The 13,679-nt window shown below is 36.8% G+C and overlaps 1 protein-coding gene across 1 annotated transcript in view; it reads right to left on the bottom strand.

Moving 5' to 3' along the window:
* The window catches only part of LOC126969296 (2-oxoglutarate dehydrogenase complex component E1-like), a 36,731-nt gene that overhangs the window by 6,366 nt on the left and 16,686 nt on the right, over positions 1–13,679 (bottom strand). Inside the window, exons 6-17 of the mRNA XM_050814676.1 lie at positions 13,598–13,676; positions 12,867–13,043; positions 11,689–11,837; positions 10,735–10,820; positions 10,337–10,516; positions 10,058–10,238; positions 9,101–9,319; positions 8,833–9,026; positions 8,056–8,184; positions 7,857–7,978; positions 7,360–7,472; positions 1,672–1,956 (exon numbers count right to left, since the gene is read on the bottom strand). Coding sequence (XP_050670633.1) covers positions 1,672–1,956; positions 7,360–7,472; positions 7,857–7,978; positions 8,056–8,184; positions 8,833–9,026; positions 9,101–9,319; positions 10,058–10,238; positions 10,337–10,516; positions 10,735–10,820; positions 11,689–11,837; positions 12,867–13,043; positions 13,598–13,676 — 1,914 coding nt within the window. The remainder of the gene's footprint in view (positions 1–1,671; positions 1,957–7,359; positions 7,473–7,856; positions 7,979–8,055; positions 8,185–8,832; positions 9,027–9,100; positions 9,320–10,057; positions 10,239–10,336; positions 10,517–10,734; positions 10,821–11,688; positions 11,838–12,866; positions 13,044–13,597; positions 13,677–13,679) is intronic.

Below are 13,679 nucleotides of genomic sequence, written 5' to 3'. Positions count from 1 at the left end.
TTCTGACATGTTTCGACAGGAATGTTTGCTCATGCCTCACAAAAAGCTTCATTAAATTCATCTAAATTTCGTGCCAAAGGTGCTCGATTGGGTTGAGGTCCGGGCTATTTGCTGGCCAATCTAGCACTGATACCGACTAACTGTTATGAAACGACTTGACTGAACGGGTGGTATGTTTCAGGTCGTTATCATGCTGAAACGTCCATATATTAGGGAGATGTTCCTCAGCGTAGGGAAGAATAGTTTCCTCTAATATTGCCTTGTATTGATGTTGGTCTAAATTACCCTGAACTTTCCTCATAGGTCCCACTCACGTCCAGAAAATGAATCTCACATTTTAATGTTTCCACCGCCATGTTTCACTTGCTTTTTTGTGAATCTTGGATTCATTTCCGCTTTTACAGGACGCCGTACGTATTTCCTTTCATTTGAAGAAATCAAATTAACCTTGGCTTCGTCAGGAAATAATACATGTCGCCATTGGGCGTATGTCCAATGTAAATATTTACGTGCAAACGTCAAACGTGCATTTCTATGTTCTTTCTTCATCAACGGTACTTTGCGAGCCACTCCTTCGAACAACCCTGCTTCTATCAGACGTCGTCTAACGGTCCTCGCTGTAACAGCGGCTCTTTCGTCCGCCCTAAAGACTTCGTGTTTAGTTAAAACAGAGCCTAAAAATGGATCTTTCTTAGCTAATCTGGTTATCTTTCTATATTCTTGCGGATTTGTTTTTCTCGATACTTTTTATCTGGGCACATTTAAAGCTGTATTGTTGCGCCTGAAATGTTGCACTGCACTGCACACCATAGTTTTTTAAATATTCTGCTATCCCTCGGTATGACCAACCACGCTCGACAAACTTCATGATGATTTTTCGTAGTGTTGTATCGCAACTTTTATTTTTGCCCATTTTTCTTCAAAATAGTTCTCAAAACTTAAAATTAATAATCTTGATTGCCGCCAAAACTACCACGAAACAATAGGAGAAGAAATAAAAAAAAATTGAGATTCAGATTTTGAAAATAAAACGGAATATCTCAGTGTCCCTAATTAAATGACCAGCCAGCATTTTTTGAACAAATAGCACTGTGATAATCGATCAGCTATACTGTAAAGAGTTTTAATGTTTAGAACGTTGTTATTGTTTGTATAATCGGGCACATAAATGACTAATTATACTTAAATGTAACGGATATGAAATCTTGTTTAGACTCGTTGGAAAATAAAAAATAAATTCACAATTTGGTTTAACTACAGAGTGTCCCTAATTAGTTGACCACGACTGTATATATTTATATATATATATATATATATATATATATATATATATATATATATATATAGTTCTAGTTATACTTTGCGCAAGAAACACTTCCAATATATATATTTATACATATATAAGCACCTATATATGTTATTATGATATTTAAGTTAAGTCTATAAAATTATTAATTATCTGGAGTGATATATTTATAATACCAGAAAACATTTAATAGATGGATAACAAAATGAAAATATGGTAAACAAAAGCCAATAAAAGCTGCCAGGTTGGCAATAGCGCCCTGTTTTACTATTACTTTACTAGTACTATTATTTACTTGACTTATTAGTCAAAAATATAAACTTAGACAAAAGAGATATAAATAATATCGATGATAAATTACCTACATGCAAAATTTTTATCATCCAGATCTGGAATCAGATCCTCATCATCGTCAGACATCTGCAGGTATCTTTCGACTCTTGCCGACGAATGCTCTGGCCCCGCTCCGTCGATGCCGTGGGGGAGCTGCACCACGATACCAGACTGGCACACCCACTTGCTCTCTCCGTTCACGATGAACGTGTCGAACACGGGCTGCGCCGTATCCGCGAAGTCCCCGTACTGAGCTTCCCAAATGGTCAGTAGTCGAGGACTCGAATACGAGTAGCCCACTTCGAATCCCAGAATTCCTGCGCAGAGATAACTTCAAAAATTCGAACAGACGAGGTAAAGGTATACCCCCTTATTCATAATGGTCCGCTAACTTTAAACAGCCGCTTAGGAGTGTTTTTTCTCACTCTGACTTAGGTCAATAGAAGAAGACAGAGTGTGAATTATTAGCAATGCTTTAAGTTAGCAGACTATTATGAATAAGGGGGATAAAGTTTTACTTTTCTCTTAGTATAATTTTGGTATATATCCGTGTATATTTTTCTTTTATCTGATTTTTATAAGAAAAGCTAATTATTCTTAAACTTTGACCAAGGAAAATTTTTGACCACTAAATAGACCAGTTCTTTTCAAAGAAACAATAGTTTTTTAAAATTTGGAATTTCTTTTGTCAGATAGTAGTCTACATGACAAATACACAAATAGAAAACGCCGGCCTTGTGATGTGACAGCAGTTGACGATTTCGACGCTGACGATTCGCCGTCACTTTTAGAAAACTATTGTTTCTTTGAAAAGAACTGGTCTATTTAGGGGTCAAAAATTTTCTTTAGACCAGGGTCGATAATTTTTAAAACTAAAAAAATAATAGTAGGACGAAACCTATTGGAAAAGGAAGTGAATATACAAAAAAAAATGGCAAAAACGGAACCCCTGTAGATTCGTAATGTCTGTCTGTCTGTCCGTGTATGTCTCAGCCACTTTTTTCCAAAACTATAAGAAGTAAATGCTGTTGAAACTTGGCAAGTAGATGTATTCTGTGAGCCGCATTAACACTTTCACACAAAAATAGGCAAAAAAACAATAAATTTTGGGGGTTCCCCATTAGAACTGAAACTCAAAAATTTTTTTTTTTCATCTAACCCATACGTATGGGGTATTTATGGATAGTTCTTCTAAAATAATATAAAGGTTTCTAATATATTTTTTTTCTAAGCTGAATAGTTTGCGCGAGATACACTTTCAAATTGGTAAAATATGTGCCCCCCCCCCCATGTAACTTTTAAAATAAGAGAATGATAAAGCTAAAAATTACCATAAAAACTTTTACCGAAAAATGGCTTGAACGAGATCTAGTAAGTAGTTTTTTTTAATACGTAATAATAATGAGAGCTTTGTTGCAGTGTATGATATTGAGCAATGGTTTTTTGCCATTTCCATTTAAATAATTTAATATCATTTTCCTTTCTATATAACTTTTATATTATGTTACTTGCTTGCTGCTACGAAATCCTTCATGGGCGAATCCGACTCGCACTTAGCTGCTTTTGTTTTATATGTATTTAATATTAAACCTTACATTATTTAGGTTGACGGTTTTATTATTGATTAGAGCCCTAATGAGCATATAGCTATTAGGTCGCCCGTTCCAAAAAAAATAACCTTAATAAGCAGCTTTTCGCGCTGCCCTCATCAATCTGACCAAGCCATCAAATGATAGTGACACAGTGCCAGTAAACTTATATAGCGCGTGCCTTTTAAGCATCAGCATAGTGCAGCGCCATCTGTTGGATAGTGTAAAAGTGTTTTATTTCATCACTTCAATAGAGGAATAATTTGATGTTTGATAAATTTTAGAATGCAATTAAAATTTAAGAATTTTTAAAAATCATGTGTATTTTACAATATACATTTATAAATGTAATGTATGTATTGTAATAATATATGTTATGTAATGTAGGTGATAGGCATGAGCCCGATATATCAAAACGAATCTAAAATTCGATTTCAAAAACAAATTGATTCGTATCGATTTCTCACACTAGAAAATCCGATTTCATTTTTCAATAATCGACCTAGCCGAACCAAACGCATACGATTTACACCACGAAACAATCTGAATCGACAAATAAAATGGCTTGTGGGTATCCGAACACAAACTGATACATAGAAATTCGCTTTCTCTCTTTCTAACCACATGTAACATAGCTGAATAAAAAGGATGGCGCGATTTTTGAGCTTAAGATTTTTGTTTGTCGGATATGGAAATCTAATGCATTGAAATATGCGTTCAGATATAATCCTTACGAGTAAGAAATTAAATACCAAATTACTAAGATGATACGTTGATGTATTTTGTTAGTAGAGAGAATGTAACACTTAAATTTTTCGTTTAATGAAAATTTTACTTCGTAATAATAATAAAACAAAATCTTTATAAATATAAAAAGAATATTTAAAAAAAATGCCTTGAATAATATATATTAATATTATTTTATCAAGTGAGATTTTATATATCTTACCAAAAATGCTATAATGTTATGTTTTGATATTATTATTCATCAGAAAAATTATCAGGTCTTGATTTTCTCTTTTATTCTTTCTTATTGATGGAAGAGTAAAATGTTCCTGGGATTCCGCCATTTTATTTGACAGATTATTATTTTCATTTTATATTCTATTTATAACTTAATACTACTTTGCGAAAATTTAAAAAATTTCACCCATTAAATTAAATAATTGATAATAAGAAATTGAAGGTAAAATGATTATTAGCACATAAGTATCAATATGATGTTGTTATTGAATATTAACAAATATGGCTGTATGGGCTTGAACTCTGCCTGTCCTAATAATGGGCGAAGAAACCAAAACCAAATTAGGGAATGTCGCGAATGTCAGAAAATTTCTGAAAACTTATATATTATTTATTGCAATGGTAGTAATAAATAAACAAATTAACACCCTGGAGATTTAAAAAAAATATTACTGAACAATTTGAAATATTTTTTAAAATCATTAAATTATAATAATAGTTCCACCGGTTCGAAGATGTATGTTTGGAGCGAACTCTCCTATTCCTAGGCTGTGCAAGATGGTAAACATATATAGCGATTACATTGATATTAATTTAACGACTTCTGTCTATACAGTTCGTAAATTATTTGTATGTAAGTTTAGTAAATAAAATGTAGTCATAATAATTATGTTTCTTAGTTTTATAATATATATATAATCATCTTAAATAATAATAATTTCAAACCAAATCATTTAACTATTATTACTTGTTAGCGTATATTTTCTTTTCCCCTTAAACTAATATTTACTTTGTGAAAATTATTAAAGCATGTGGTAGATACCTGTAATTGTTTGTTACATTAAGCACATTATATTTAGTCTATATTATAAATATATAACGCATCAATGTAAACAAATGTTGGTATTTCTAAATAAATAAATATATAAATAATGGCTTAAAAATTCTTTCAATTGACTTATGTACTGAGCGTTACTTCCGTCAGAAAAAAATTCTGAGTTACCCTCAAGTCGCGCCTAAAGAAGTGTTACTTCAAAAAAATTTTGCGCGATTAAAATTTACCTACCTACGGTAAGTAAAACTTAATAATAATTAACTTTAGGAATAAGTAACAGATACATAAATATTTTATAATTGTATACAATAATTAAGGCCGTGTTACTAACACTCACGTATTTCTGAAGAGCTAGGAGCATTGTTAGATTTTTTGCCATTTTTTTTCTCGAAAACGCTAACGTATATCGTTACCTCATCTTTTGAGCTAAGTTGGCATTTCATTCCTATACCTTCCTATTCCTATACCTAGAATAAAACAAATCTTTATAAATATATTATTTTAACAAGTGAATTTTTTTCTTTCAAGGTATAATATACAGCTGTATTGATACTATCTATTCCACAGAAAATAAACACTTTTTACAGGTCAAGTTATTATCAGGTTCTTGACTTTCTCTTTTATTCTTATTTATTGATGAAAGAGTTAAATATTTCTGGGATTACCGCCGTTTCATTTTACTGATTATTATTTTCATTTTGTGTTCTATTTATAATTCATTAATACCACTTGCACGTTTTAAAAATAATATTATTGTCAAAAAATAATATTAGGTCGGGAAAGTCTTTTCGTAAAAACTTGAACTAAAATTTCTTTCTTTTTTCTTTTCTTACATTTAAAAGGAAGAATGCAACGTAAATTATATTCTACTTTTTAGTTTGGTTTTCCATTACAGCCTGTTTTTTGAACCATTATATATCTTTGTTTCTTTCTGTCTAAATTGCATTTTATTTGAGAATTTCTTAGCACTGAATAACCTTTATGGAGTTTGGTAAGGGGCTCCTGTTTCCGCAATTAGACCGCTCAGTTGTGTCCATTCTGCGGCCAGTCATTCCAACTAGCCCAGCTCCTTCCAGAAGCTCAGAACACTACTGGGGTGTTCGCATACTTCCTGGAGCGATCCTGTATTTACTAAGGTTTATGCCCGTTGGTTGGCCACCCCAGCACATTCCAGAATTACATGATCTATTAGCACAAGCTTGCTCTTTGGCACAACGACACTACCGGGCATCGGATATTTTTGATTTAAAAAATCGCTATTACGGAAGATATCGGTCGGAAAACTGGGACAAACCTTATAAACTTGAATGAATTGAAAAAATTGAATTGCGTTCGGTCCTTGACAACTTTTCAGTTTCAAATTGATCAGACGTTTTGAGGGGGTCGAAAGTCTCGTTAAAAGATTCCGTAAAACTTAAGCTTATAAAAATGGGACAGACCGTTTAAATTATTGTATTTTCACCGATGGTTGGTAAGCGTGCAAAGTTCACGTCCAATCATTCACAATTCAACCACAAATAGTTAATAATATTTTTTATATTATTTGTAAAAAACTTTCTAAGATTATATCTTTCCTGAGCCCTATTAAGTGATATAATACACACATATTTGATACTGCCTACCTCTTTTTTTTATGGAATATTGTTAAGTGATCATCGCCGCCCACAATCTCTTGCAACACCAGAGGAACCACAGGAGCGTTGCCGGCCACACATCCAGATGGTGAGGATGATATCCTCCATACTGTCTCACCATTTCTCTCCTCTACTGTGTTGTGAGACTTGAAGAGTATTTGTAAATGTCGTTCATTATCAGTATTGAATTTAAGTCCATTATCATATTTAAAAAAAACTTACTTTCATGCCAAGAATTAGAAAGGGTGATCTAGGTAGGACCGCTCCTATTAACAGAATTGTAATGTCCTATAGAAAAATATTTAAAATAGCAGTTTTGGACATATTTTGAAACTCTGCATCGATTTTTAAGCGCAAAATTAAAAATTATTTAATTAAATAATATCATTCTTTTTTGATAATAGTTGATGTATTTTAAATTTAGTTTATATAAAATTTACTTTTTTGTTTATAGTTATAAGTTTTTTATATTCTTGTGTGAGTACTTTATAAAGTAATTTAGATAGTAAGCAAGGAAATTGCCTTATTATAATAATGTTATTAAGTACTTCCTTGTAATAATATAAGTAATTAATGTGTAAATGTACCATAAGGCAACACATTGTATGCAACGTATTCTTACTAAATAAATAAAAAAATATTGAACAAAGAATAACAAACAATAGTTTGGTGTGAAAGTCAAATTGATTATAAAGTTACCGAATTCGGACAAGGAGCTGTTATGCAGATCGTACACCTCTTGGTCAGGGTAGAGGGTGTCCAACACGCGGTGGGTGGCGCCGTCCACGCTTTGGTGGTGGTATACGTGATGCCTGCGGACACGTGCACTCAGTACAAGACTAACAAGGATGATAACATGTTAACCAGTGGGAGGCTCCTTTGCACAGGATTCCGGCTAGATTATGGGTACCACAACGACGCCTAATTCTGCCGTGAAGCAGCCGCGTAAGCATTACATTGTTTCGGTCTGAAGGGCGCCGTAACTAGTGACATTACTGGGCAAATGAGATTTGACATCTTATGTCTCAAGGTAACGAACACAGTTGTAGTGTCGCTCAGAATTTTTGGGTTTTTCAATAATCTTGAGCGGCACTGCATTGTAATGGGCAGGCCGTACCAATTGCCACCAGCTGAACGTCCAGCTCGTCTCGTCCCTTATTTTTATAAAAAAAACAAGCATTTGAGCTTCGAATCACCTGTGGGCCATCGTTCCGCGTTCGACATCCTCTCCAGTAAATCTGATGTGAATTTTGTCTCTTAATAGTGAGCCATACGCGAGTGCCTCCCCCATTGCCCAATCCGCTATTCCTTCCTTGACCTGAGGATAAGCGTACAATCGTGTATTCATATTTTGCATTTCGTATCCGCTATTAGACAAAGCCCTGTATTTCTCACCATTTTCTCCCGGTTCTGCAGTATCCTATGGATACCTTTGTGAACTTCAAAAGCCCAGATTTCGGGCGGCTTGCAGAAATGTTTTGATATTGTCGATATTGAAGTCTCGCAGATGCCAGTCTCTTGTATCTGTAATATTTGAAGGTAGTTTGAGAAGGTGTAGTCGGTAGCTCACCATTAGGTAGTTATATATTTCATGGACAGGTAATACATATACATACTTTGTAGTCGAGTGAGCAAGTGGTCTAATTTTTTGTCTTTTTTTAATTTTTTGAATGAAAATCTATTCTCAAGCGTTTGAAAAATTTAATTAATTTCACAATTTAATTTATAAACGATTGCTGTTTAAATCCTTATAATATTACTGTTATATTAATCATTATACGTTTCTTTTTCAATAAAAAATGAATGAATATCAAATAAATATCGTTATGTAATATATAGCAAGTTGATCCGATAAGGGTGTATAAGATACGGGGTTGAAACATGTGATTTCTATAAATGTGTGATTATAATTTATCTAAAATAATTTGGATTGTTCTAGAAAATTCTACAATGATCTAGAAATTTCTTGAATAATCTAGAACATCCCAGAATAATTTTAGAAAAAAGAACATGTGTCTTTTATATAAAAAAATTGTGAAGTAAGTTGCGATAGATTATTAACATTAATAAATAAGTATACAATCAAAAATTACCCAGCAAAGCGGGTATTATTAGAACATATATTATTGCCCGAATTAAGGTACCTGTATGGTAGGTACCTACTTAATGTACCTTATTCAAATCTCTGGACTCAAAGAACCCAGTCCAGGGTGTATCGATCCAGTCCATTATGCTGAGCTTCGTGACCTTCTTGGCGAGCTCGAAGTGCTGGTTAAGCGTGTCCATGTACTCCTTCTCCCAACCTTTGATGTCCGCATCGGTCACCAGCCCGGAAGCTTTCAGCTTCTCTCCGTACATTTTGTCAACTGCAATCGATACTTTAATGACAGAGGCAGGGCGATGCTATCTGAGAGCAGTAGAGTGATGGGGCGCTACTAACCGGTGGTCATAGAGCGGATCTTCTTGTACATGAAGGGCTGCGTGAAGCTGGGCTCGTCCTCCTCGCTGTGGCCGAAGCGGCGGTAGCACACCAGGTCCAGCACCACATCGGTCTTGAACCGGCAGCGGAACTCGATCGCCACGCGAGCCACGTGCGCCACCGCCTCCGCGTCGTCACCGTTCACGTGAAGCACGGGCGCGTTCACGCATTTGGCGATGTCTGCAACGAAACCAGAGACAAATACTATTGGGACTGCGTTAAACGGCTGCATAATACAGATAACTTACTGAGCCGGATATATGACCTCGTAAGCCCGGCGGCCCCTTTAAAATGACCAATTAATCAGTCATTTACGCCGAGACATTTGAAAGTTGCAATTAACGCCCACGGTACTTTTTAAGGGACCAAACTTTGGCGTTAGTCTAATTTCAAATGCTGGCGATTAGTAATAATTTAAGTATTTGTATAGAGGGCTCATGTCGAATAATTGAGGATGTGGAACACTTATTAACTGGATGTGTCCGATTTCAGCCTAGTAGAGACGAAATTGTAGGACTTATGGGTTTTGAACAGTTGTAATACGAGCATGTTTGTAAATATGCTTGCCCGTCCTGCATCTAAATAAGTCTGTTTGAATCCATAAGTCTTACTGGTTAAAGACTGTATAACTTGCTTTTCTTTTTATTAATTTGTTTATTTTTTTTCTGTTTATATTATATTTTATTTTGTTAAATTAAGGATTTTGTTTGAGTGTTAATTTACTTAGATTATAATGTGGTTGATATAGATACAAAATGCCCTTAAATAAATAAAGGAATATTATTCTTCGCGGAGCAACATAAAACACCACTACTTTAACGAGCAACCACGAGACTGGACTTTGACCATTTCATGAAGAAGTGATTTCTCGTATTGATCCAACATTAATTTTCGCACTAGTTAGTGTGTTTAACGAACCCGAGCAGTAGGGCGAGCTGCGTGAGAACCGCGGGTCGGTGGTGTAGCCGATCTGGTTGTTGCACACGATGTGGATGGCTCCATGCGTGGTGAAGGCAGGCAGGTCCGTGAGTGCCATGGTCTCGTACACCACGCCCTGCCCGCAGAACGCCGCGTCGCCGTGCATGATGATCGCCATCACCTGCGACCACAACCGTTTACAATCATATCCTTCCCATAGGGACTGATACACATAATATTGTGTACATCATCTCGTCCAGCGCTCCTGATGTGGCTCACCTTGTCCCCATTGCTGTCGCCCTTGAAGTGCTGCTCAGCCCGCGCCTTGCCAACCACGACAGGAGACACGACCTCCAGATGCGAGGGGTTGCAGCTCATGGATACTTTTATATAGCGATTAGTTCTTCGAATGAATCTATGAATATAAGTTCCCAGGTGGTACTTGATGTCTCCGGAGCCCTGCAATAATAAACAGGTTACAGCACCCGCTAACTGCAAACGGCAGACTACAATTACGAATTACTACGAACGACAGAATACAAGGATTACAAATATGAAGACGTGATGGCGAGTATCTAGGTAGAGTTAGGACAAATACACTTTGTACAGGCTTCTCGAACCTATACGGCTTAGGGACCTTAAAGCTTAGAGCTCTACATGGGGGATGGAATACTCACTGGCTCCTTGGGTTCCATCGGCTTGAACTGGGCAAAGATGTCGGTGAGCTGCTTCCGGCACACGTTCACCAACATGTTCAGGCGGCCTTCAACAATTCATTTCGTGATAAGTTAACTGCGCCATTACACCTGGCTCCTACGCTAATTCGGCTTCTTGTGTAATTAATTGGAGCACAGCTCTTGCGTTAAAATGGTATATTATGGGATTTAATAGAGGAGAATGCCAATACGCCGCCTAGGACATATATCTCATGCCTCATAAAAAATATAGTAATTATTTGCTTAATCATTATTTTGACCATCAGAATCAATGATTTGAATAGGGGATTCAATTTAAAATAAAATCAGACACAGATTTTCCTGCAAATGGCGGTGACGGAAATAAAGCCACCAATTTATTTTAGTGTTGCAGTTTAATAAATGATTTTAATTTACTATTGATATGTTTTATTGATATTTGAAAAGTCTACTTTCAAAGTCTATTCCTCACTCTGAAAGATTTAGTCGCCTCTTTGGACACCTTGGGCCTGGGATTCTCTTAGTCATTTTACGCCCCGGGGAAGCATATTGTATTGAACATTTGGGTTGTAAAATAATATTTCCTCATTCTTTATGGTAATACTTATGGTTTATGGTTTTTTTAGAATTTCATAGATGTGTTTTATTATTTTTCAATATTTATTCCTTTGAAATAACTGTAATCAATTAATTCCTTACAATTTCTTTGGAAAGAAATGACGCTATAATAACAGCGCTATTCACGATATAACAATGTTCCTTAAATTCTTGCTGTTACATATTTGGCAAACATTGACTGTTGTGATCAACGGCAACCCTGACATGGCCATTACTTTACTACCATTGCTAGGAGCTTATTTTCAGTCACCAGCAACTCATTCATGCTTTCCAAACTAGACATTAATTGCTGACCACCCTGCCTTCATTGACACCCACCTCGATGCTGCATGGCCATCACGATGGACTCCACGCCTAGCTTCGTGCTGGTATCCACGATCTCTTCCAGCATCACAATCATGCTCTCGCCTCCCTCCAAGCCGAACCGCTTCTCCGCCGGCCATTTTGTTGCAAAATACTTCTCTAAGCTGTTGAAAACTTCAGCATAATATATATAATATCAGCCCTATCATTTATCTTACTCTTATTCTTAATTTAGAGGGCAGACGGCCAAATGACCCACCCGATGGAAAGTCAAAAACCAGATGTTTTGCCTACATCTCCGTAACTGGCACGTATTAGTTTATTATTTATAGAATGAAAAAGTAGTTGGTCTAAAATAATAGCCCTTAACATGTAATTCCCCTTAATATCCTTCAAAACGATTGCCAATTCCGCGGTCACTTGGAAGGCAATACCAAATTGGCTTCGAAAAACTGGGTTAATAGACCTTCAAGCCGGTCCGCATTCTAGCCCTCTATAGAGCGTAGGTCCAGCCACTTATGTCCTCATTTCTCAGCCCAACATCAGCTCAACCTATTTGACCGCGTGCAGCGCAGATATGAACGAATTGTCGGGGTCCAGTTTTCTGAAAACTTGGCGCTGTGTAGATGCGTTGCCTTATTTGTGTGCCTTCTGTGGCAGTAACCACGGTTAGTTTTGAAAGAGTTGTTTGATTTGATACGTGCTGCCCAATCCTACCTTAGCAAGCACAATTACTATCCCAAACACCCGGCACCCGTTTTCACAGTAATTTCATTCATGTCCTTCCTAGCGTAGTATTCAGGTGACCCGGACGCTCTTTGGTGTTTTCTTTTTTTATGAGAAGTATGACTAGATGAGCAAGGCATTCGCCAGATGGTAAGTGAGACTTCCTGTCCTTTATAACGTAGTAGCGCTAAGTATTGTTGGTTAAACCCAAAGTTCGGAGTGTTGTCGCAATTGCACTCGACACTTTGTGAAAGTCAGCTTATCAGCTCAGAAATTACTAGCTACGGTACCCTTCAAACCGAAACACACTTGCACAAAACTGCAGCAGGACATGGCGCCGTGCTTACTGAAAATCAATGCTCAAAATTTTCATAACAAACTGAATGCTTTCAATAAACTATTTATATGTATTATAAATGTGCCAGTAAGGTCATCGTATAGACAGAGAGTCAGGCTGCGAGACTCACAAAACGGCTTTGGTGAGGCGGCGCATGATGAGCCGCTTCTCTTCGACGCTCTTGTCCAGGGCGCCGGGCGCCTCCAGCCACTGGCGCATGAACTGCAGCTTGTCCTGGTCGTACATATGCATGTACTCGGCGCCGATGGACCCGCAGTACACGCGCTCCAGCCGCCGGATGATCTCCCTGCCGGGTGCGCCCCGTCAGCTCTACTCACACCATGACTCGTTTATTTACGCCAAAACTTATCCGCGGGCACTAAGCCCGGAAGGCCATCGAGTCAAAATAAATGTCGAACACAATCGGTGGTCCAATCCAGTACACTTTCAAAACAAACTGGATGAAAACATTGGCCATTGAAACTTCTCAGGTAATCATGAATTTGGCGAGCGACAAGTTATTAGTTTGGCCCTGGGTAACTTGCATAATATGTTTTTTGTGTCGGAAACGCGAGTCGAACAAAATATTATCATATTCATGTGCATGAACGACGACCAGCCAATCACGGATGATCGCACCGATCCGAGCAGCAACAGCAAAACCTTGCACCGAGCAGGTTTTTGTTATAATTCAAAGTAACCTAGACGACGTCAAAACGGCAATTTCATACTTCAACACCTGTAATAATGACTGCGTTCCATAAGCAAGAATATTATATGATACAACTAGATATGAATAAAATTATTAAGTATTAAACTTAATGTCGTATTTAAAGTTATGGTGGCGACTGTTCGCGTTACCTCAAGCTCAGGCAGGTCTCGCTTCCCCCGATGGAGGTTCTGTCCGGCAGCTCGAACTCCATGTCCATGTGCTCCTCACCTG

The sequence above is a fragment of the Leptidea sinapis genome, chromosome 1 (genome assembly GCF_905404315.1).
Source record: "Leptidea sinapis chromosome 1, ilLepSina1.1, whole genome shotgun sequence".
Lineage (NCBI taxonomy): Eukaryota > Metazoa > Arthropoda > Insecta > Lepidoptera > Pieridae > Leptidea > Leptidea sinapis.
The sequence above is the reverse complement of the archived record's forward strand: the minus strand, read 5'-3'. Positions and strand labels throughout refer to the sequence as shown.